Source organism: Sphaeramia orbicularis, chromosome 19 (genome assembly GCF_902148855.1).
Source record: "Sphaeramia orbicularis chromosome 19, fSphaOr1.1, whole genome shotgun sequence".
In the NCBI taxonomy this organism is placed as follows: domain Eukaryota; kingdom Metazoa; phylum Chordata; class Actinopteri; order Kurtiformes; family Apogonidae; genus Sphaeramia; species Sphaeramia orbicularis.
This window is the reverse complement of record NC_043975.1, coordinates 9156129-9177589: the sequence shown is the minus strand read 5'-3', so window position 1 is coordinate 9177589 and position 21461 is coordinate 9156129. Positions and strand designations below refer to the sequence as shown.

General features: G+C 35.3%; 1 protein-coding gene across 3 annotated transcripts in view; it reads right to left on the bottom strand.

Annotated features, from left to right (window-relative positions):
* chst15 (carbohydrate sulfotransferase 15) overlaps positions 1–21461 on the bottom strand; it is a 181323-nt gene that overhangs the window by 44228 nt on the left and 115634 nt on the right. For all 3 annotated transcript variants that reach the window (XM_030122170.1, XM_030122168.1, XM_030122171.1), the window contains one exon: positions 19520–19859. In XM_030122170.1, coding sequence (XP_029978030.1) covers positions 19520–19859 — 340 coding nt within the window. The remainder of the gene's footprint in view (positions 1–19519; positions 19860–21461) is intronic.

Genomic DNA, 21461 nt, shown 5'->3' with positions numbered 1-21461 from the left:
TATTGGCCGACACACAACATCATAGGCTGCAAAAAAAAAAACAAAAAAAAAAAACACATGAGCGAGAGGGAGGTAAATTAATGCTGCCACATCCAGCAGCTTTATGAGGTCCAAATAATTATCAAGTCAAACTCTACACCGCGCATTAAAATAAGTGCTGCACACGTTCTGATCAATCCTCCAATTAGGTTTTGTGAGCATTAGAAGGATTAAGGGCACAGTCAGCAACTGGATGAACTTCAAAAGAAACCCTTTGGCTGCAACAGCTGAGCCTCCACTGATATCTGTGCCGAGAATTGGGATGAAATTTACAGAAAAAAAACAGCCAGTATCTACCCCCCCCCCCCCCCCAAAAAAAAAGATATTATTAAAAACTATTAAGTAATTTTAGATCTGTAGCTGCAGGCTGAGCAAAATGTATGTATCTGTTATTGCAAAGCACAAGAATAATGCTCATCTACAGTAAGAAATCGCCGTGGAAATTGAGTCCTAACACTTTGCAGCTGCTGTTCTTAAGGGGGAATTATGAGATTATCCGCATACTGTATGTACACGTCTTTCAACTGGCTATAAACCCATTATCTAATCGGTTTTTGATTTCATAATCAGGGCCGACTTTAAACAGAGGCAGATTCACAGTTTAACTGCTGCTCTTCTCTTCTCTTTTTTTATTTTTTTATTTTTTCTCGTTGCGACACACACACACACACACACACACACACACACACAGGGTCCTGATGCTGCCACTTCTTAAGCTGTTCAGAATGATCCATTATTCATAAGTCTTAATGGCTGCTTCAAGTTCTCAAAGAAAATAAAATTAAATTAAAAAAAAAACAACACACACACACACCTAAGGTAGGTACTGCAGATAATACTGAACATCTGAAAAAGGAAAATTAAAATCTTAAGTGAATTAGAGGTTCTGCTAATCGCTTAGACATTATACGCGTGTGAAACCGGCTTAGTAGACTGCATCTCTGCGCTAAAAGCAGGATCACTTTGACTCATTCTCTGTAGAACAAGCGAAAAAGTATGAAAAGAGATGAAAAAGGTGTTATGTTGAGAGCTGCACACACTTCTCCAGCAGCTCTGGGTGAGTTTTTTGGAGAAGCAAATTTGAGATGAGTTAAATTTTGCAACTGTTGGATGTTTTTGTTTGGTTTTTTTTTTTTTTATTTTCAGTCATTTTTGATAACTTCCTGAGACCCTGCAATGCATTTTTGTCCTCTGTGGGGGACAAAAGTTTTAGCTTTACTTAAAAAATGCTGTCCACTGCAAAGGACATTTCATTAAAAAAAAATAAAAAAAATAAAAATTATTAAAAAAAATAAATAAATAAAATAAAAGGGTATCTGAAAAAACTGTTACACTATGCAGTTTCCAATCAAGACAACTGTTTAATGTAAAAAAGCTAAAATGTTCACTTCCCTTTGTCTTAGGAGGATAAATTAAAGTTGTTTTAGACTGACAAACATATGTGTAATGGGACGGAAAGGTTCAATCAAGATGCAAAAAATGTCTCCTAATGTTGATGCTAGATCAGAGGTTCGAAAGCTTACTTCAATTCTAGAAGGTTCTATGTTAGAATCCTGGAGTTTGCAGTTGTGGACATTACCCCCGTTAACAAACACATGCATCCTCAGTACTGCTTTAGATCTGAAGTTAGTCTGTACTACCTCTGATGGACTATAAATGAGTTAAATATCTTGTTCTTGCACGTTAATGACTTTACACACTGATATTTTAAGTAATGTTATGGTCTTAAATAGTTTTTGGTCGTCGTAAATAGAGCTAGGTATCATGGCCAATTTCCTTAAAGCTGCGGGAGACTTTGGTGACGAATCAAATCTGTCAAACCTCAGTCATAGCCTAAGTATCACAAATCTCTAAGGGGCCATTTACACAGCGTAGGATTCAGTCGACTCCGGGAAGATTTCATCGCGGATTAGCCTTCTGTCAACATGGAAACGGTGCCTAGAGTGCCTGAATCCAGAAACTTTTGATACCAGGGTCCAGGGTGGAATGTTATCGATAGGCTCCGCATTTCAGCTCTGTGTTAACGCGAATCGGAGCGTTCCGGGGTAAAATATGATGTCACCGCATGCGCGTGCAGCCAAGAACCGCCAGTTAACCCACTCCAGGCCAGTTGGTGGCGGTAATGCGCCTCCAAGCTGGTTTGCCAGCCTCTATGACACAATAAAGCTGCAGAAAAAGAAGGAACAACCACAACAACAATGGCCGGTTTCAGAACAACATACGTGCTGCTAACTGTGCTCAGTTTGCTGTCGCTTCTCCACCAAAAGTTAGACTTACTGCGTCTACACTCTTACCAGCGGAGACGCATTTCTTATATCCGCCTCTTCTTCTTCTTCTTCTTCTCATTTAAAGGCTGTCTAAACTGGAAATCGTTTGTGCGCAGGCGCGTGTTTTACCGCCACTGTTTCACTACAGCTCTACATCGCCAGCTACTGGTCTGGCATGGCCACTACAGCGTATTCAGCTGTCCTCGCGGACTCATGTTAATGCAGATCGTTATCATAGTGGCTTCGTCTTAACGCAGAATGATTTTATAATGCAAAGGAGAAATCTTTGCGGAATTAGATCCTAGTGTTGCCATGTAAACGTACCCTAAGTCTTTCTGTGATTACTCACCTGAATCTCTTGCATTACAGCGAACAATTTCAAAGTGCCATCCACAATCAGACAGTCACACAGCCTGTCAGGTGGCTTCGCGAGCCTCCTTTTCCCACAATGCATGTCGCGACAAAATTCCGAAGATGCCCGAGTTACCTCCCGGCTCTGAACGTAAACATGCGTTTTGTTTATGGTGGATGGCACACTGCTCCTGATCAAGTCATGGTAATTTTGTAACAGTGAGCAAATACTACTGATGGATTTTTGAGTAAACTAAATAGAGTAGTCTGACATGTCACTATTTCAAAAACAAGGCATCTTTTTCTGGATTACTTAAAAAAAAAGGGGGCAAAAATTGAGAGTATACCCACTTCTCCGGGGACCACTACACCACTGTGTCAAAGTACAATTTTGAGCTGTAACCTGATTATTTGACGACCGCAGCCATGCAACACATCAATACTGGCATCAATATTGACATTAGAAGGGACATAAACATGACATTTCATCAGTAAATAGATGAATCTACTCTTAAATAATGAACGGGACAGAACCATGGCCATGTTTCTACGGTCGCTCAGAACAGACTTCTTTGTCATCTTTATTGTGTTTTATGGCTGCTGGCTTGTAGCGTTAAGGCGCGTCACTATCACCTATGGTCGCCATCCCACTCTGAAAAATCAATCTGATCTGCTATAACTCGATAACGCAAAATTTAAATAAAATCAATCCAAAATCGATCATAAATCTGATAACATTTACTTTTATGACCCGTTTATCAGTGTAATTATAATATTTTACAGTGTTTCGCAAATGTATGGGTTTGTAGGACTAATGTCACCAGCGTGGGTCGTTAGGCTAGTCATTTCATTCATTCATTTATTTCATTCATTTATTTGTTTTGTGCAGAAGAAAAAAATCAAATATCTTTTGTGTACAAGGAACTAATGACAGAGTAAATACATTAATGAACAAAGGTGATCAAGGCAAAATAGTACTTGCCATGTACACTAGCAAAAACAATAATAATAAATTCAATGTGTACTGCTCAAAAAGGAGTGGGAAGAAGAAAACTTATTAAATCCCACCCCCATCACCAGTGACTTTATTTTTTAAATATTTTACCATCTGCACTAAAAGTTCAGACATCTGAGCATTATATTATTATTATTATTATTATTATTATTATTATTATTATTTATCTGCACTAGTCATCATGTACATTTTTTGTTATTATTCATGTACATGCCCTTGTTTACTCATGCACACACACTATTAATTTTGTTATTAATGTTTACACTCTTATTTTTAGCTCCAAACCCCTGCACATGCATATTTAATTTTTTGGGACTTATTCTTCCATTTTATTATTTTTCTAGTGCTGTGAATAGTGAGTTGATTGGTTCTTCTTATCTTGCCTGTGTCTTAACCTGACAAATGAATAAAATGTGTGTTTCAGTCCACATTAACTTGCAGAGTTGGTGTACAACGTTGTTTTGTTGCTGCTGGAGAAATAATTATGAAGAATTACCATCAGTCCATCAACAGCAGGTCCAATTTATGAACTCTGACACGTAGTCGGAGTCTGATTTTTAATTCATTAGAACACTCCAGCAGGGAAAAATAATGCAAAAATGTACGGTGTGTGGTCAGACGGACAATAAAATGTCATCAGATGCAGCGTAAAGATTCAGAAACCAAGTTAAAATAGAGGGAATCTTATAGTTTAGTTGTAATTTACCTACATTTGATAAGAGGCAAGGAAAATTGGGATGTTTCGGCAAAATCACCCAGCCCCGACTTTGCAAAAACAGCTTTTTTTTAGCAATGTAATGTGATTTTTATCTGCAATGCTTTGTCATTTACTGGTCTTTACTAGGGGTGTGTATTGTCGAGAATCTGGCAATATGATACAAATCACAATACTAGGATTACAATAAAACATATCACAATATATCACGATACTGTTAAAAAGGCAATTTTTTGTTGGTTTTGTTTCTTTTTTGAAAGATTATTTCTTGGAAGAATGGAATTATACCAGAAATATGTACTAAACACATTTTTATTTGATCACAACAGGATCTAATATTATATCACAAAATGTTCCTGTGTTCAAAGTTAAATTATGTTTTACAGACATTACAGTTTAAGATCCTGTTCCAATGTTCATATTCTATTAGTTCATAACTAACAATCATAACATTATTTTTGTGCAATCCCAACAAAGGAACTAACATTATTTAATGAGTGTTTAAAAACTAATAAATAAAATATAAACAAAAAAGAAAAACTAAAATGAACCTCCACAACAAAATATCAATACAGTACTTTTTAATATCGATACAGTATTTTGAAATGAAATATCGCGATATATTGCAGAACCGATATTTTCTTACACCCCTAGTCTTTACTTGATTGATTATATATCTCATAGCTTATTTACTTATAGTCAATTTTAGGCGAGACAATTTAACCCTTTCATGCATGAATTACAAGAACCTTAGTAAAGATTTTTTACTTGTGTGATTTTATTCCTCCTTACACATGAAAAAAAAACAAAAAACAATGCGATCAATTTTTTTTTTTTCATGGAGTTACAAAAATGTCCATGCATTTAATTTTTGAAGTAAAGAAACGTATGTTTAAAGCCCAATATCAGAAAGTACGGAAGAGGATTAGGGCCACTGGAAAAAAATACAATAAACTAAGGTCCAACATGTATTTCTTCTTATTATTATGAGAAATAAAAGTCAGAATTCGTAGATTAAGTCAGAATTCAGAGAAAAAAGTCAGAATTCGGAGAAAAAAGTTAGAATTCGGAGATTAACATCAAAATTCTGAGTTTAAAGTCAGAATTCTGAGGGAAAAAAAGTCAAAATTCTGAGATTAAAGTCAGAATTCTGAGGAAAAAAAGTCAAAATTCTGAGTTTAAAGTCAGAATTCTGAGGAAAAAAAGTCAAAATTCTGAGTTTGAAGTCAGAATTCTGAAATTAAAGTCAGAATTCTGAGTTTAAAGTCAGAATTTGGAAGACTGTTGTTTTGAGTGAGGTAGCTACTTATGAGTTCCATACATATAAATAAAGGAATCAAATAACATTTAATAGTTTATTTTGGGAACAACTCTGCAACTGTGCTATACATAAAGTAAACTTTATTGTCCCAAAGGGGAAATTAGTCCGAGGCACAGGCTGCAGTGTTACATATACTGTTACCGAGATATAAAATTACATGTACCCTGATAGAAAATTTCGGTCTGAAACCAGATACAGTACAAAAGTCTCATTCCATCTTCAGCTTTGTTGTTTTTCAGGGTTGTAATGAGCATACATGTTTATTTTGCATTCTCTTTTGTACACATGCAACAAGAAAATACCTGGAAATATGTGCACAGCCTTAAAAAACACACAAAAACTGAACTAAATGGGTTGTAAATAGGGATGGGAATCGATAAGAATTTAATGATTCTGATTCAATTATTGATTTTACTTATCGATCCGATTCCTTATCGGTTCTCTTATCGATTCTCATTGGGTGAGGGAATAAAAGAATACAAATGGGTTTGTTTGCATTAACTGTCTTTTATATTTCCATTTCTGGACAGAAAATATAACATATACAGTATGTACAAATAATAATAACAGATGACGCCAGGCCTGGTTGAGGGGGGGGGCATACAGTGAAAGTGAAACTTAAGATGCTTTATTAATTCTTTATGTGGAACTGGCTCGACTCGGCTCGGCTCCCGTTGTTGTGCACCTCATTTCCTTTCCCCTACCTTCGGAAACTTGCATTTGGGGGGCCCGACATTTGTTGCCCACCATGTTGGCTACGTTCTGACGTTTCTGTGACGTCATCACTAGGGCTTCCCATTTTTGGGACTTCTTTTCCGATCAAGCTCTTAATTTGACCAGTTAATCTCATATATTAGTAACTCCCAAAACAAATTTCGGCCCAATCCATAAAGTTTTAGACCCCCCCCCCACCACCACCACCACCATCTTTAGGGTGCCTGTCAGCCGAGTGCAGAAAACCCATTTTTCAATTTAAAATCATGCTTTTTTCAGTTAGTTATGCCATATTTGCTCATGCAAATGTCACATTAGAGGATTTGGGGGATGCTACTGTCGTTTATGAAGGTCTCAAATCATGTACAGGTCAAGGTCGCATGATTTTAGACAAGGTCAAGGTCATTTGACACTGAAAAATGGGTAAAATCACACGTTTTTGCTGATTTCTTTATTGCCTAGTCTTATTTCAAAGACATGCACTCAGAGCTTTCACTGGAGAACGTTTTATCCTAGATTACCCATCTGGTACCCTCCCTTTTCTTCAGTTCAGCAGGTACCAAAAAATGCATGATTTTCCATTGAAAAATGGGTTTTCTGCACTCGGCTGACGGGCACCCTAAAGATGGCGGCGGTGGGGGGGAGGGGGGGGGGGTCTAAAACTTTACGGATTGGGCAGAATTTTTTTTGGGAGTTACTAATATGTAAGAGATTAACTGGTCACATTAAGAGCTGGATCGGAAAAGAAGTCCCAAAAATGGGACGCCCTAGTCATCACGTATGCGCAACGAAGGCGGAATCGATAAGCAGAATCGTCGAGCAGGCAGGCAAACGTTTCCAAGGAATCCAGCTACTGGGAACCGGTTCTCAAAAAGAACTGGTTCTCGATTCCCATCCATAGTTGTACAGGGTGGGGAAGCAAAATTTACAATATTTTGATTGAAAGGGATTGAAAGACAGTGTATGACCAATTAGTTTATTGAAAGTCATGAGAATTTATTTGCCACAAGAAAATGGACATAATGCCTTCACACGCTTCCTGAAACTGGCGCAAGTGTTCCTCAAATATTCAGGTGACAACTTCTCCCATTCTTCTTTAATAGTATCTTCCAGACTTTCTCGTAATAGTCTTGCTCATAGTCATTCTCTTCTTTCCATTATAAACAGTCTTTATGGACACTCCAACTATTTTGAAATCTCCTTTGGTGTGACGAGTGCATTCAGCAAATCACACACTCTTTGACGTTTGCTTTCCTGATTACTCATATGGGCAAAAGTTTCTGAAAAGGTATGGATAATAGTGTTAGGTATGATTATGACATCAATATATGTTTGGTTTCAAAACAATTGATGTAGTGCCTGCTGAGAAAAAACAACAAAATGTTTATTGTAAATTTTGCTTCCCCATCCTGTAAAGGTTTAAGTTGCTATTTAGTGTGACCTCTGACCCCATGATAAGAAGCAGCACAAACAATTAGAAGCATCTGAAATGTGTTGAATGAAACTTGGTATAAAATATGAGAAAATTAATGCAGTAAATTTCATATTATCTGAACAAAAGGGTTAAAAACATGTTAAGGGCAAAGGGAGGTCACAGTAAATACCGGTCTTGTGACATTGTGGACTCACTGAGCTATGAGTCCGCATGCATTTCAGAGGGCAAATTTATGCATCCCAAACCTCTACTGTCTCTTCGATTGGGGGGGGGGGGGGGGTGTCTTCTATGCACGCGCCTAGACTAGACTAAAGTCAAATCATGAAGAGACAACTGACTATTCAACAGCATTTAGGTCTGCATGAAAAACAAGCGGGCAGCCACAGAAGGAATGTAAAGTATTATTATAGAGGTGGAACTATAGAAGTGCATGGACTGAATATTAAATATCTTTGAGTTGCTGCAGAACACAGTGATTGAGTGAATCACACAAAGTTGTCAAACATAGGCCTATACTTCTACTGCAAAGTGGGGTATAGTACGTGAAAGAAGCCCAGGGGGTACTTGAAACTTTTGGGGAAAAATGCATTAAATAAATCATCATGTAGCAAATACAAAACAAATAATGAGAATTAATGCTGAAATATTAAACATAATAAATACATTCAGATAATAGTTTTGTTGTCAATCATCTTGTTTCAGCTTTGGGAACATTTTAGGAACATTTCTATTTTATAATATTCAAAATGAGTTTATTTGAGTAGCTAAGTAATTATTTTTTGTTGATGAAAGGTTCATTTATTCATTAATGACCAATTTATTTATTTTTCTTATCAATGAAAGAGGGCACTTTTCAGTTTATATTTTGCACACAAAATTTACTTATTTTATTTATTTATTTATTTATTTACATTTTTTGTAAGTTACAGTTAAATATATGTTTGTTTACAAAGTTCTGAAAATATAAACAGACAACTTTGGCACAGCAACAAATTTTTCCATATTTTTGTCAATCAAAAATGCTGAAGCGAGAGTTGGGGGTACTTGGCTAAAAAAGTACATTTCAGGGGGTTCTCCACTGTAAAAAGTTTAAGAACCACTGCTCTACTGTATCTAATTTTAAATTATTTTGAATGCAATGGAATTCAGTGCCATAACTGAGCCAACTCTTTGCTTTGGCTCCAAAAGTGTTCACATTAATGAGGTTAAACTGTATTCATTTTATTAGTGTATGATAATAAAAAAAAATACAGTTTTATGTGATTTGAAGCATTTATAATGTTAATTTTGTTCCGCTTCATCCCCTTGAAACCCCCACCCTGGACCCTACCATCCTCCTGTACCCCCCCATTTCATTTTTTTCTGGATCCACCACTGCATATGTGTGGTCATTAGAACGTTACTAAACCAACAAACCTAATATTAGACTAGAACAGTATATTATGAAAGACAGAGACACATGAAGCCATCTGTCCCATCATGCAGAACTATATATTAGACTAAACAGCTCTATTTGATTATGGATTGTGCAGATCTACAATATTAAATCGTCTTTTCATTCACGGCTAAAATTTGCGTAGAGGTCTTATTTATGTCTTTGTGCATAAGAAATCAATATAAAGGAACTTTGTGTTGGTAAATGCAAGTGATGCAAATTTACAGGATTTCAGTTCTGTTCAACATGTTGATGGTCATATGAACTATGTTTTCAGCTCAAAAATGTCCAATTTCATCACAATTAATGCTATATTTTCACGTCACAAATGGCCAAGTTATATTTTAACCGAATTTACCTGGAAAACAAATATTCTATTCTTTTAGATTCCCCAATTTTTCTTACAAGATTCTATACTACATATCATGTTTTATTTTTACAGGTTCAATATGGAGTATGGTGCTGATCCATCCTGCTTATGTTACGCCGATACATACATGAAGAATGTCACACGTCACTTTTTAAATCAACAGCTTTCTAATAATAAGCATTTTTATAAAGAAATAACAATTCTATATTGTTATTTCCTCTTTAGTATGATGATAAACTATACAATAAATAATTATGATCCTAGTTTTTGCACAGGGATCATTAGTGTAAACGGTGACATGGCTGCCGAGCATCAGTATGATGGGATCTGTAACAACCATGTCACATCCGTCCACTGCCACATTTTGTGTTTTTGTGTCAGCTGTTTTTGTTTTAGATCCACAATACTAACATTTATGAATAAGAGGAGAATTAGCAATAGTAAGTATATAAGTTTATTACTAATAAAGTACTGGTACTGACCAGAGCATCATGGGTAATGTCACGTCCGTCCACCAGCAAAAGTTTTCACATACACGTGCTATTCAAAATCCAATATTTCTGAAAATAGAGCTTCCACTGTCAAATAATATCAGTAGTCTGTGCACAAATGTACAGGGTGTCCCATAGGTCTCCATACATAGGAAAATAAACGTTTCTTGACATAAACCATTTTTATTTATATAATATGCTCTATATGACTGCCATTTTGTCGGGAACACATTTCAATGCGTGTCTGCTGAAGAACTATAAAGAAGAAATATAAAGAAATACATGTTAGAACCATATATGTATGGAATGTATTATGTCTCCTGTGTATGGAGACTTATGGGACACCCTGTATTAGCATTATTTCAACACAGTTCTATGCATTTATTACAACTTTTTTTTTTTTTTTTTTGACAAAAATGGCCACTCATTTGACCCCCTAAGTCAATTTTACCCATTCATCATTTGAAGTTCGGAAAGACAAGGAGGGCGAGAATATAACACAATCTCCACAACTCAAAGTGGAAGATGGTGCACATCTGTAAAATCAGTCACAGTATAAGAGCGTCGGATCGCCCATCCCCCATTTTACTAAATATGATGAATAGGTAGTGAACGACTGAGGTATTTTGTGTTAATCACCAGCTTGTTTCCGCTCCGTTTTTCATCCTCCTGCTACAATCCCGTTAGCTGCCACCGAGTTTGAACAGGTGGTAATTTGTCCTTTATTCAAAGGGGAGATAAAAACCCACAAACTGCTCATTGAGAGGTAAGAACTGGCTCGCAGCAGGCATCTGGTCGGAAGGCGGCTCTGTCGCTCGAATGTGTGGATGCTGTCACGTTCCTTTCTTCATGTGCATCTGTGATGTTAAAAGAACCACCGCACCACCACAGATGGGATTAAAAGTCACGAGGGAGCCCAGAATGAACTCCGAATGCTGCAAATTAACTCAAAGTCCCTTCTCTAAGTGTATATGCTCAGTTGTGTTGCCATTTGGACGGTTATAAAGGATTTTGCTGAGCTTTCAGTTTTTGTCCCTTGAAGTATTTATGATACAGCAGCTATAGTAGTAATGTTTATTTAAATGAGGTTTTTTTTGTTGTTGTATTGTTAATGCTGTAAAAGAGAAATCATTGGCTATTTCTCGTTTGTTTGTACCTCAAAGTGCAAAACTAAAAAGACGGATTGTGTTTCACATTGTGGGTTATAATTACAAAATAAAAGCAGCATCATATGATCTAACCTGTTTCTAAAATGAGACCCTGAAAGCAAAATATCTGCAATATTCAAGGTGTTTGTCACAGAATTATCATTTGGGATCTGATTAAATGCTAATTAAAGGATTTGCTTTTAACTGAGAGTGTAAAATCTGTTTTGCAAAGAAAGGTTAATGCCTAAATAGGGATTTTTTGGGGTGTATCTTTTAAGCTGTAATAGAGAAATCATTGGCTGTTTCTAATTTGTTTGTATTCTACGGTGCAAAACTAAGAAGAAAGATTACGTTTCACATTGTGAGTTATAATTGTGGTATAAAAACCACATCAGATGATCCAACCCATTACCAAGATGAGACCCTGTTTGCAAGATATCTGCAATATTCAAGGTGTTTGTCATGAAATTATCATTTGGGATCTAATTAAATGTGATTGCTTTTAACTGAGAGTGTCAAATCTGTTTTGCACAGAAAGGTTAATGCCGAAATAGTGATTTTCTGGTTGTATCTTTAATGCTGAAATAGAGAAATCATTAGCTGTTTGTAGTCTGTTCGTATCCTACAGTGCAAAACTAAGAAGAAAGATTGTGTTTCACATTGTGGGTTATAAATATGGCATAAAAACCATATCATATGATCCAACGTTTTTGCAAAATATCTGCAATATTGAAGGTGTTTGTCATAAAAAAAAATTATCATTTGGGGTCTAATTAAATGTGGCTGCTTTTAACTGAGAGTGTCAAATCTGTTTTGCAAAGAAAAGTTCATGCCTAAATAGTGATTTTTTTGGGGGGTTTTTACTTTAATGCTGTAATAAAGAAATCATTGGCTATTTCTAGTCTGTTTGTACCTTAAAGTGCAAAACTAAGAAGAAAGATTATGTTTCCCATTGTGGGTTATAATTGTGACATAAAAAACACATCATATGATTCAACTTTTTTTCAAAATTTCTGCAATATTGAAGGTGTTTGTCATAAAATTATCATTTGGGGTCTAATTAAATGTGATTGCTTTTAACTGAGAGTGTCAAATCTGTTTTGCAAACAAAGGTTTAATGCTGCAATAGAGAAATCATTGGTTATTTCTAGTCTGTTTGTACCTCAAAGTCCAAAACTAAGAAAAGAGATTACGTTTCACATTACAGGTTATAATTGTGACATTAAAAACTACATCATATGATCCAACCTGTTACTAAAATGAGACCCTGAAAGCAAAATATGTGTAATATTCAAGGTGTTTGTCATAAAATTATCATTTGGGGTCTAATTAAATGTGGCTGCTTTTAACTGAGAGTGTCAAACCTGTTTTGCAAAGAAAGGTTAATGCCTAAATAGTGATTTTTTTGGTTTTTACTTTAATGCTGTAATAAAGAAATCATTGGCTATTTCTAGTCTGTTTGTACCTTAAAGTGCAAAACTAAGAAGAAAGATTACGTTTCCCATTGTGGGTTATAATTGTGACATAAAAACCACATCATATGATTCAACTTTTTTTCAAAATTTCTGCAATATTGAAGGTGTTTGTCATAAAATTATCATTTGGGGTCTAATTAAATGTGGTTGCTTTTAACTGAGAGTGTCAAATCTGTTTTGCAAACAAAGGTTTAATGCTGCAATAGAGAAATCATTGGTTATTTCTAGTCTGTTTGTACCTCAAAGTCCAAAACTAAGAAAAGAGATTACGTTTCACATTGCGGGTTGTAATTGTGACATAAAAACCACGTCATATGATCCAACCTGTTACTAAAATGAGACCCTGAAAGCAAAATATGTGCAATATTCAAGGTGTTTGTCATAGAATGATCATTTGGGATCCAATTAAATATGATTGCTTTTAACTGAGAGTGTCAAATCTGTTTTGCAAAGAAAGGTTAATGCCTAAATAGGGATTTTTCGGGTGTATCTTTTTAGCTGTAATAGAGAAATCATTGGCTGTTTCTAATTTGTTTGTACCCTGCAGTGCAAAACTAAGAAAAGAGATTACGTTTCACATTGCGGGTTAAAAATATGACATAAAAACCACATCATATGATCCAACCTGTTCACAAAATATCTGCAATATTGAAGGTGTTTGTCAAAAAAATCATCATTTGGGGTCTAATTAAATGTGGTTGCTTTTAACTGAGTGTCAAATCTGTTTTGCAAACAAAGGTTTAATGCTGCAATAGAGAAATCATTGGTTATTTCTATTCTGTTTGTAACACAAAGTCCAAAACTAAGAAGAGAGATTACGTTTCACATTGCGGGTTATAATTGTGACATAAAAACCACGTCATATGATCTAACCTGTTACTAAAATGAGACCCTGAAAGCAAAATATGTGCAATATTCATGGTGTTTGTCATAGAATTGTCATTTGGGATCTAATTACATATAACTGCTTTTAACTGAGAGTGTAAAATCTGTTTTGCAAAGAAAGGTTAATGCCTAAATAGGGATTTTTTGGGTGTATCTTTTTAGCTGAAATAGAGAAATTATTGGCTGTTTCTAATTTGTTTGTACCCTGCAGTGCAAAACTAAGAAAAGAGATTACGTTTCACATTGCGGGTTGTAATTGTGACATAAAAACCACATCATATGATTCAACTTTTTTTCAAAATTTCTGCAATATTGAAGGTGTTTGTCATAAAATTATCATTTGGGGTCTAATTAAATGTGATTGCTTTTAACTGAGAGTGTCAAATCTGTTTTGCAAACAAAGGTTTAATCCTACAATAGAGAAATCATTGGTTATTTCTATTCTGTTTGTAACACAAAGTCCAAAACTAAGAAGAGAGATTACGTTTCACATTGCGGGTTATAATTGTGACATAAAAACCACGTCATATGATCTAACCTGTTACTAAAATGAGACCCTGAAAGCAAAATATGTGCAATATTCAAGGTGTTTGTCATAGAATGATCATTTGGGATCTAATTAAATATGATTGCTTTTAACTGAGAGTGTCAAATCTGTTTTGCAAAGAAAGGTTAATGCCTAAATAGGGATTTTTCGGGTGTATCTTTTTAGCTATAATAGAGAAATCATTGGCTGTTTCTAATTTGTTTGTACCCTGCAGTGCAAAACTAAGAAAAGAGATTACGTTTCACATTGCGGGTTAAAAATATGACATAAAAACCACATCATATGATCCAACCTGTTCACAAAATATCTGCAATATTGAAGGTGTTTGTCAAAAAATCATCATTTGGGATCTAATTAAAATGCGGTTGCTTTTAACTGAGAGTGTCAAATCTGTTTTGCAAACAAAGGTTTAATGCTGCAATAGAGAAATCATTGGTTATTTCTAGTCTGTTTGTACCTCAAAGTCCAAAACTAAGATGAGAGATTACGTTTCACATTGCGGGTTGTAACTGTGACATAAAAACCACATCATATGATCTAACCTGTTACTAAAATGAGACCCTGAAAGCAAAATGTATGCAATATTCATGGTGTTTGTCATAGAATTGTCATTTGGGATCTAATTACATATATAATTACTTTTAACTGAGAGTGTCAAATCTGTTTTGCAAACAAAGGTTAATGCCTAAATAGGGATTTTTTGGGTGTATCTTTTAAGCTGAAATGGAGAAATTATTGGCTGTTTCTAATTTGTTTGTACCCTGCAGTGCAAAACTAAGAAAAGAGATTGCGTTTCACATTGTGGGTTATAATTGTGACATTAAAAACTACATCATATGATCCAACCTGTAACTAAAATGAGACCATGAAAGCAAAATGTTTATGTTTATGTTTATGTTTACGCATTTGGCAGATGCTTTTTTCCAAAGCGACTTACAGGGGAAAACCAATTAAATCACTCAATCAATCAAATTTTATTTATATAGCGCCAGATCACAAAAAAGTTATCTCTTGACATTTTATATATAGAGTTGGTCAAAACCAGACTCTAAGTCAATTCTACAGAAACCCAACAGAATCCAAAATATTGCAAAATATGTGCAATATTCAAGGTGTTTGTCATAAAATTCTCATTTGGGGTCTAATTACATGTGATTGCTTTTAACTGAGAGTGCAAAATCTGTTTTGCAAAGGAAAGGTTGGACTGAATAGAAACTCACAGAAGCCAAGCTTGCTGTGGTGAAATAGTGCAACGGCAATTGAGCAAGTACAGGAAACCGCGCACACCCACATTGGGGTTGAAAGCATGCAAATCTATGTCACAGGTGACGCCGAAGCACAGCGAGATCACAGTCTAGATCTTTCTTCATAGTGCAGTTGCTAATGAGCACCAACTCTACATGAGCTCCAACTTCTTTGTATCAGCGTACTGTAGAGAAGTTGCAGCGGAGCGAGGCTAATGATGAAAAACAAGACGATTAGCATTCAGAATGGTGAACAAAGGAGGCAATAAAGATTCTAAATACACCATTAGAGGTGTAAATTTGAGGCTAACAACTCTCACATAGAAAATAAACAGTTTATTCTCATTCACAGCACAAGACGGGTCCTGAATATTCATTTACCGGTTAATTGCGGAGGGAGATCGAACATCTGAGATACTTATTCTTGTCACAGTCACGGCTCACATCCAGTTATTTTGTTTTCAGTGTTTCTTTAAAAAAAAAAAAAAAAAATGTCATCTTTGCTGTATTTGATATAGAAATCCAGTGTCATGTTGTCAGTTCATACCCAGGGGAAGTCGCCTCCTAGAAATCTGAAAAACTGTATTGAATCTGTGGCATTTAATAAACAATCCATCATAAAATCTCAGTGAAGTGTAACAACAGCGCCACTAAGAATGCTAGCCTTTAATTTTACTAATGCAGACAGCCGTGCCTCTGAGGCTAAGACCTTTTCAAGTTCCTGTCACAGACTAGTCTGCTGAAACCTGCTGAGGTACAGGACTCAAAACCGCACATTATAAAGCAGTGGTTCCCAACCTTTTATGGCTCATGACCCCATTTTAACATCACAAATTTGTGGCAACCCCAGACATTAACCCCTTCATGCATAGTGGTCACTACAGTGGACAGTTACTCTACAGCAGGGGTGTCAAACATACGGCCCGGGGGCCAAACGTGGCCCGCCAAAGGTTCCAATCCGGCCTGCAGAATGAATTTGTGAAATGCAAAAATTACACTTATGATCACAGAAAATTTGGTTCTGGTTCCACATACAGACCGGGAAAAATATTATCATAATAACCTATAAATTCTTGCAACTCCAATTTTTTCTTTTTGTAAATGTAAATATTTTCATGTAATTTTCCTGTATTTACACTAAAACAAACTATCATTTCACAGAAAACGTAAATATCCTGAACAAATATGAAAAACCTGAAATGTCTGAAGAGATGTAAGTGTAATTTTGCTAATATTCTGCCTGTTACTGAATATTTAGTGTATTTGTAGATCCACTGTGATCTGTAAGTTGTAATGAACATGACGTCAATGATAAACTGAGGCAGAATATTGTTAAAATTGCACTTATTTACTTAACAAATTTTAGGGTGTTCATGTTATTCACATTGTTTCAAAAAACAGTTTAGATGTAAACTTTTTCATCATGTAAGGAATGTTTGGAGCTGACATTATTTATATATTATTATATTATTTCACTGGTCCAACCCACTTCAGATCAAATTCAGCTGAATTTGTCCCCTGTACTAAAATGAGTTTGACACTCATGCTTTAAAGGATAGGTGGTAGATGTAAACATATTCATCCAATAATTTTACTTTTTGAGCTCTAAAGCATAGAGGAAAGTTCGGAGTTGACATTATTTATATATAATTATGTTATTATTGTACTGGTCCAGCCCACTTCAGATCAAATTCGGCTGAATGTGGCCCCTGAACTAAAATGAGTTTGACACCCCTGCTCTACAGCTTTATTCTTGTATATTCATGGGTTTTGTTGTTTTAGTTCCATATCAGCCAACACAGTGGACACTTATGCATCATGTCATATACTGCAATTCATACCATTATTGTAACTTTGCTGTTCTTGATTGGTTCTTGAGTGGAAATCAATTGTTAATATTTATTTTTTGCATATTATCTCCATGAAGTGAGTAATAACTAGTATTAAAATATGTTAAAATGTGAGAAAACATCAGATTAGCTGCATTAAACATGGTTTCAGTTCACTGTTTTCATATCACTGTATGATATTGGGTTTTAAATACATGTTTCTTTGCTTCAAGAATAAAATTCATGGTGTAGCTGAGTGGACATTTTTGTAACTCCATGAAAAACAGGTTGATTTAAAAAAATAAAAAATAAAAAAAAAATAATCACATTGGTTTTTTTGTTTGTTTTTTCATGCCTAAAAATAAATAAAAACACTCAGGAAAAAAAAAAAAATCTTGATTAAGGTTCTCATAATTCATGCATGAAAGGGTTAAAAACTGAGACATATTTTTGCTGAAATTAATGTTTTTGTTTTTTTTATCATGTACCAGTTTGCTATAGTATGTTGCTAATAAATGTTACAATTTTAGAAAATATTTAGTCTATATAATGTATATTATTCTGGACGGAGGCAGAAAAGCCAGGTGTAGATTACTGCACATAATGAGAATTTTATTTTCCTTGGTCAGGATTAGGGATGTAATGATATGAAAATTTCATATCACGGTTATTGTGACCAAAATTATCACGGTTATCATTATTATTGTGGTATTATTGAAATTGTGCTCGAAATGTTCAAAAAGTACTAATACACACACTGAAAAAATTTTACCAAGTTGTATTTAAAAAAATAAATAAATAAAAAAAATAATAGGCACAATGTACCTTCTGTTGGAAGAAACATTCAAGTATTCACCCTTATTGGTCTGAGCCTATTTTTTCTGTTTTTCAGTACTTTTATTTGGCCTTTATATACTATATAAACAAATGTTTATTACACCCATGTTTGGTATCTTTTTTTTCAGCACAACTTCATTTATATCATCTGCCTATTATTTTTTCATTTTAACCTACTATATCAACACAAAAGGCCAAAAAATACAAAAAAATATATAAATCCAATTTGAAAAATGTATATAATTTATTGCATAAATAACACAAAGATGCTTAACAAACCTTTTCAAAGACTTTAAAAGTATAATATTAGGTATATAAAATAAAAATTGTAATAAATTAAAACTATACTCAAATATTTGACATAAAAGCAGATCTTTACATCGGCGTTTTCTCTGGAAAAGTGCGGTAATCAAACACGGTTATCATGATAATTAGAATTTGAACGGTAATACTAACTGTTGGCAATTTTACTGCCGTTTATCGTTATACCGGTAATCGTTACATCCCTAGTCAGGATATGCACAGTCAGTCCAGCTTGGATTTACAAGGCTGACAATTAATACTGAACAAACAAGAACTCAAACTGAATTATGAAAGTGCTGCAGCATCTGAAACTGACCATCATGAACATTTGACAGATAATCAGAACCACAGTGCTTCAGTTTCAGATTCACAGTTTGTCATGTCTTTTATGGATTGGGATTGTCTCTGTCAACTCACCATATGTTTTTTCTTTGTAAGTTTTTTTTTTAAAATTTTTATCAATTACTACCCTATTTGAATTCCAGGTGACCCCAAGGTTGAAAAACACTGAGTTAAAGCGTTAAAGAACTTAAACATATTAATTACTGCAGCTTAGTTGAATCCAGGAGGAGGTGATGTTTTGATCTATGCAACGACCAGGTTACGGTGTTAATTGATGTTGAGCAAGAACACTCCTTTAGAAGAGGTAATAATCTCATTTTGGCAATTTAGGCATTTTTCATCATTTTTAAAAAGTAAAAGTCTCTTTCAAAAACTGGAAGTTTTCTTATGGACCACCAATGCTGCATTTCTTTCGCACTGTAATTTTTTCTGCTTTGTTTGTTTATTCCTTTCTTTCTTTTCTGTGTGCAGCAGTTTGTAATGTGTCATGTAAATACAACTTTAGTGATTTAGATTTTTCTACAAAGAGAGCTAACATAGCATGGAGGGAGCTAACACAAATAGTTAGCACTTGTGAGGTATTTCACGCATGCTATGGCAACAACTTCTACATCTACCTGCAGTATCTATAAAGCCTGTATGTCACATTTTGTTGTACAGCATCAACAAAGCTGTATTTAAGTACTCCTGGGTTCTCATTATTGTGAACCAGATTGAAGGCCTTCTTTGAGGCAAGTTATAGTTTTTCGTACTCACCAAACCTCTTGCGGGTCCACCAGTGTGGTTCCTTGAAGGTTGTGAACTTGACGTCCGGGTGAAGTCTCAGTCTGTCATACAGGTCTGTGGTGCCACACTTTGGTTGGCCAATGATATAGAAATAAGGAAGGCACCGCAAGCGGTACAGTTTGCCATCCTGGTGAAATAAGTGTTCTCGGAAAGTGTTCCTCAGTTGCTGAAACACGGTCCGGAAACGCCTCGAATAGCGCGCGTACAAGTTTGTCCTGTAAGGGTCAGAAGTGATATTCCCAGTGTATTCCTCATACCAGCAGGGGTTCTTGACACCAGGCAGGAATTTTCGGGGGATAACAGAAAACATCTGCAAAAGCAAGGAAAGTAGGAGTCAGTTTACCTCCTGGATACAATAATAAATCTGAGCAAAGTCCTGTAAAACCACAAGCTTTTTGTTGCTTATACTGCATGATGAAAGACAAATAAGTCCTTTCAGAGTTACAATAAAGGCAGAGTTTGCAGACTTTTGTAAGAGGCATTGTTTTGGCAGGCGTAAGCAAACCCCATCTGTGGGATTCAACTGCATGTTCATTATATTATATGAACAGTTATACATTTTTACAGGTTGCTTCATATTTGTTTTGTATTTTGTGACATTTATTTGCCTATTTTGGTATGGTACCGTCACTGTTTTGCTTCAATTCGTCAGGTATATATTTACGTTTTGTTTGTTTTGTACTTCCTGGACATGTAGTTTTGCACTTGGTTTTGTTTTCATTTTATATTATTACCTCCACCAGGAGGTATTGTGATCACTTTGTTTTGTGAGTTTGCGTGTTTGTTTGTTTGTTTGTTTGTTTGTTAGCAAGATAACTCAAAAAGTTATGGACAGATTTTCATGAAATTTTCAGGAAATGTTGATACTGGCACAAGGAACAAATGACTAAATTTTGGTGGTGATCAGCAGACGGGGATGGGGGGATTTTTTGTTTGTTTGTCTGACAGTTAGCAAGATAACTCAAAAAGTTATGGATGGATTTTCATGAACTTTTCAGGAAATGTTGGAAATGATCTGCCTTGGTGGAGTTCTGCACTCTCCAAGTGTTTTTTTTTTAATTTTTTTTTTATTAGTGATAGTTAACAAGACAATGTGGACAGAAAAACAACAACACATAAACAAAGGGAAACTCAAACAAATATACAAACCAAAAACAACAACAGTGACAGAGTACTGACAAACAACAACGACGTCATATTACAAAGAAAAAGATCATAAATGTAAATAGCAACTAAACCATATAGCTTGGTTAGGGGTGATAGGGAAAAGGGGAAGAGGGGGGTGTAAATGAAAGTGAGAAAGAGAGAGGGGGGAGTGAGGGGGGAAATAATAATTGTTGTGATAATACAAAAATATTTAATAATACCAGTAGCCTAATTTGCTAGAATTATTGTGGCAGCGGTAGCGGCGGAGGCAGTCACAATACTACTAGTTTAATAATTTAATATTTGTAACAATATATTTGAATCAGTTACTATCTGTTTTGAATTTATATGAATCAATTTAAATTAATATGGCTATTGGTGGGGGGGTGGGGGGGGTGGAGACCAGCACGCAGAGCCCAAAGAGGGGAGGACACCATCAACCCCCCACACAACCCCCAGCACCCCCAGCAGCACAACCACAGCCCAAGGACAAGGCCAGCCATGCAAGTGCTTTTCTAGTTTGTTTATATGTTTTTTGGGGGTTAACAGAAAACATCTGCAAAAGCAAGGAAAGTAGGATGTCGAGTCAGTTTACTTCCTGGATACAATAATAGATCTGAGCAAAGTCCTGTAAAACCACAAGCTTTTTGTTGCTTATACTGCACGATGAAAGACAAATAAGTCCTTTCGGAGTTACAATAAAGGCAGAGTTTGCAGACTTTTGTAAGAGGCATTGTTTTGGCAGGCGTAAGCAAACCCCATCTGT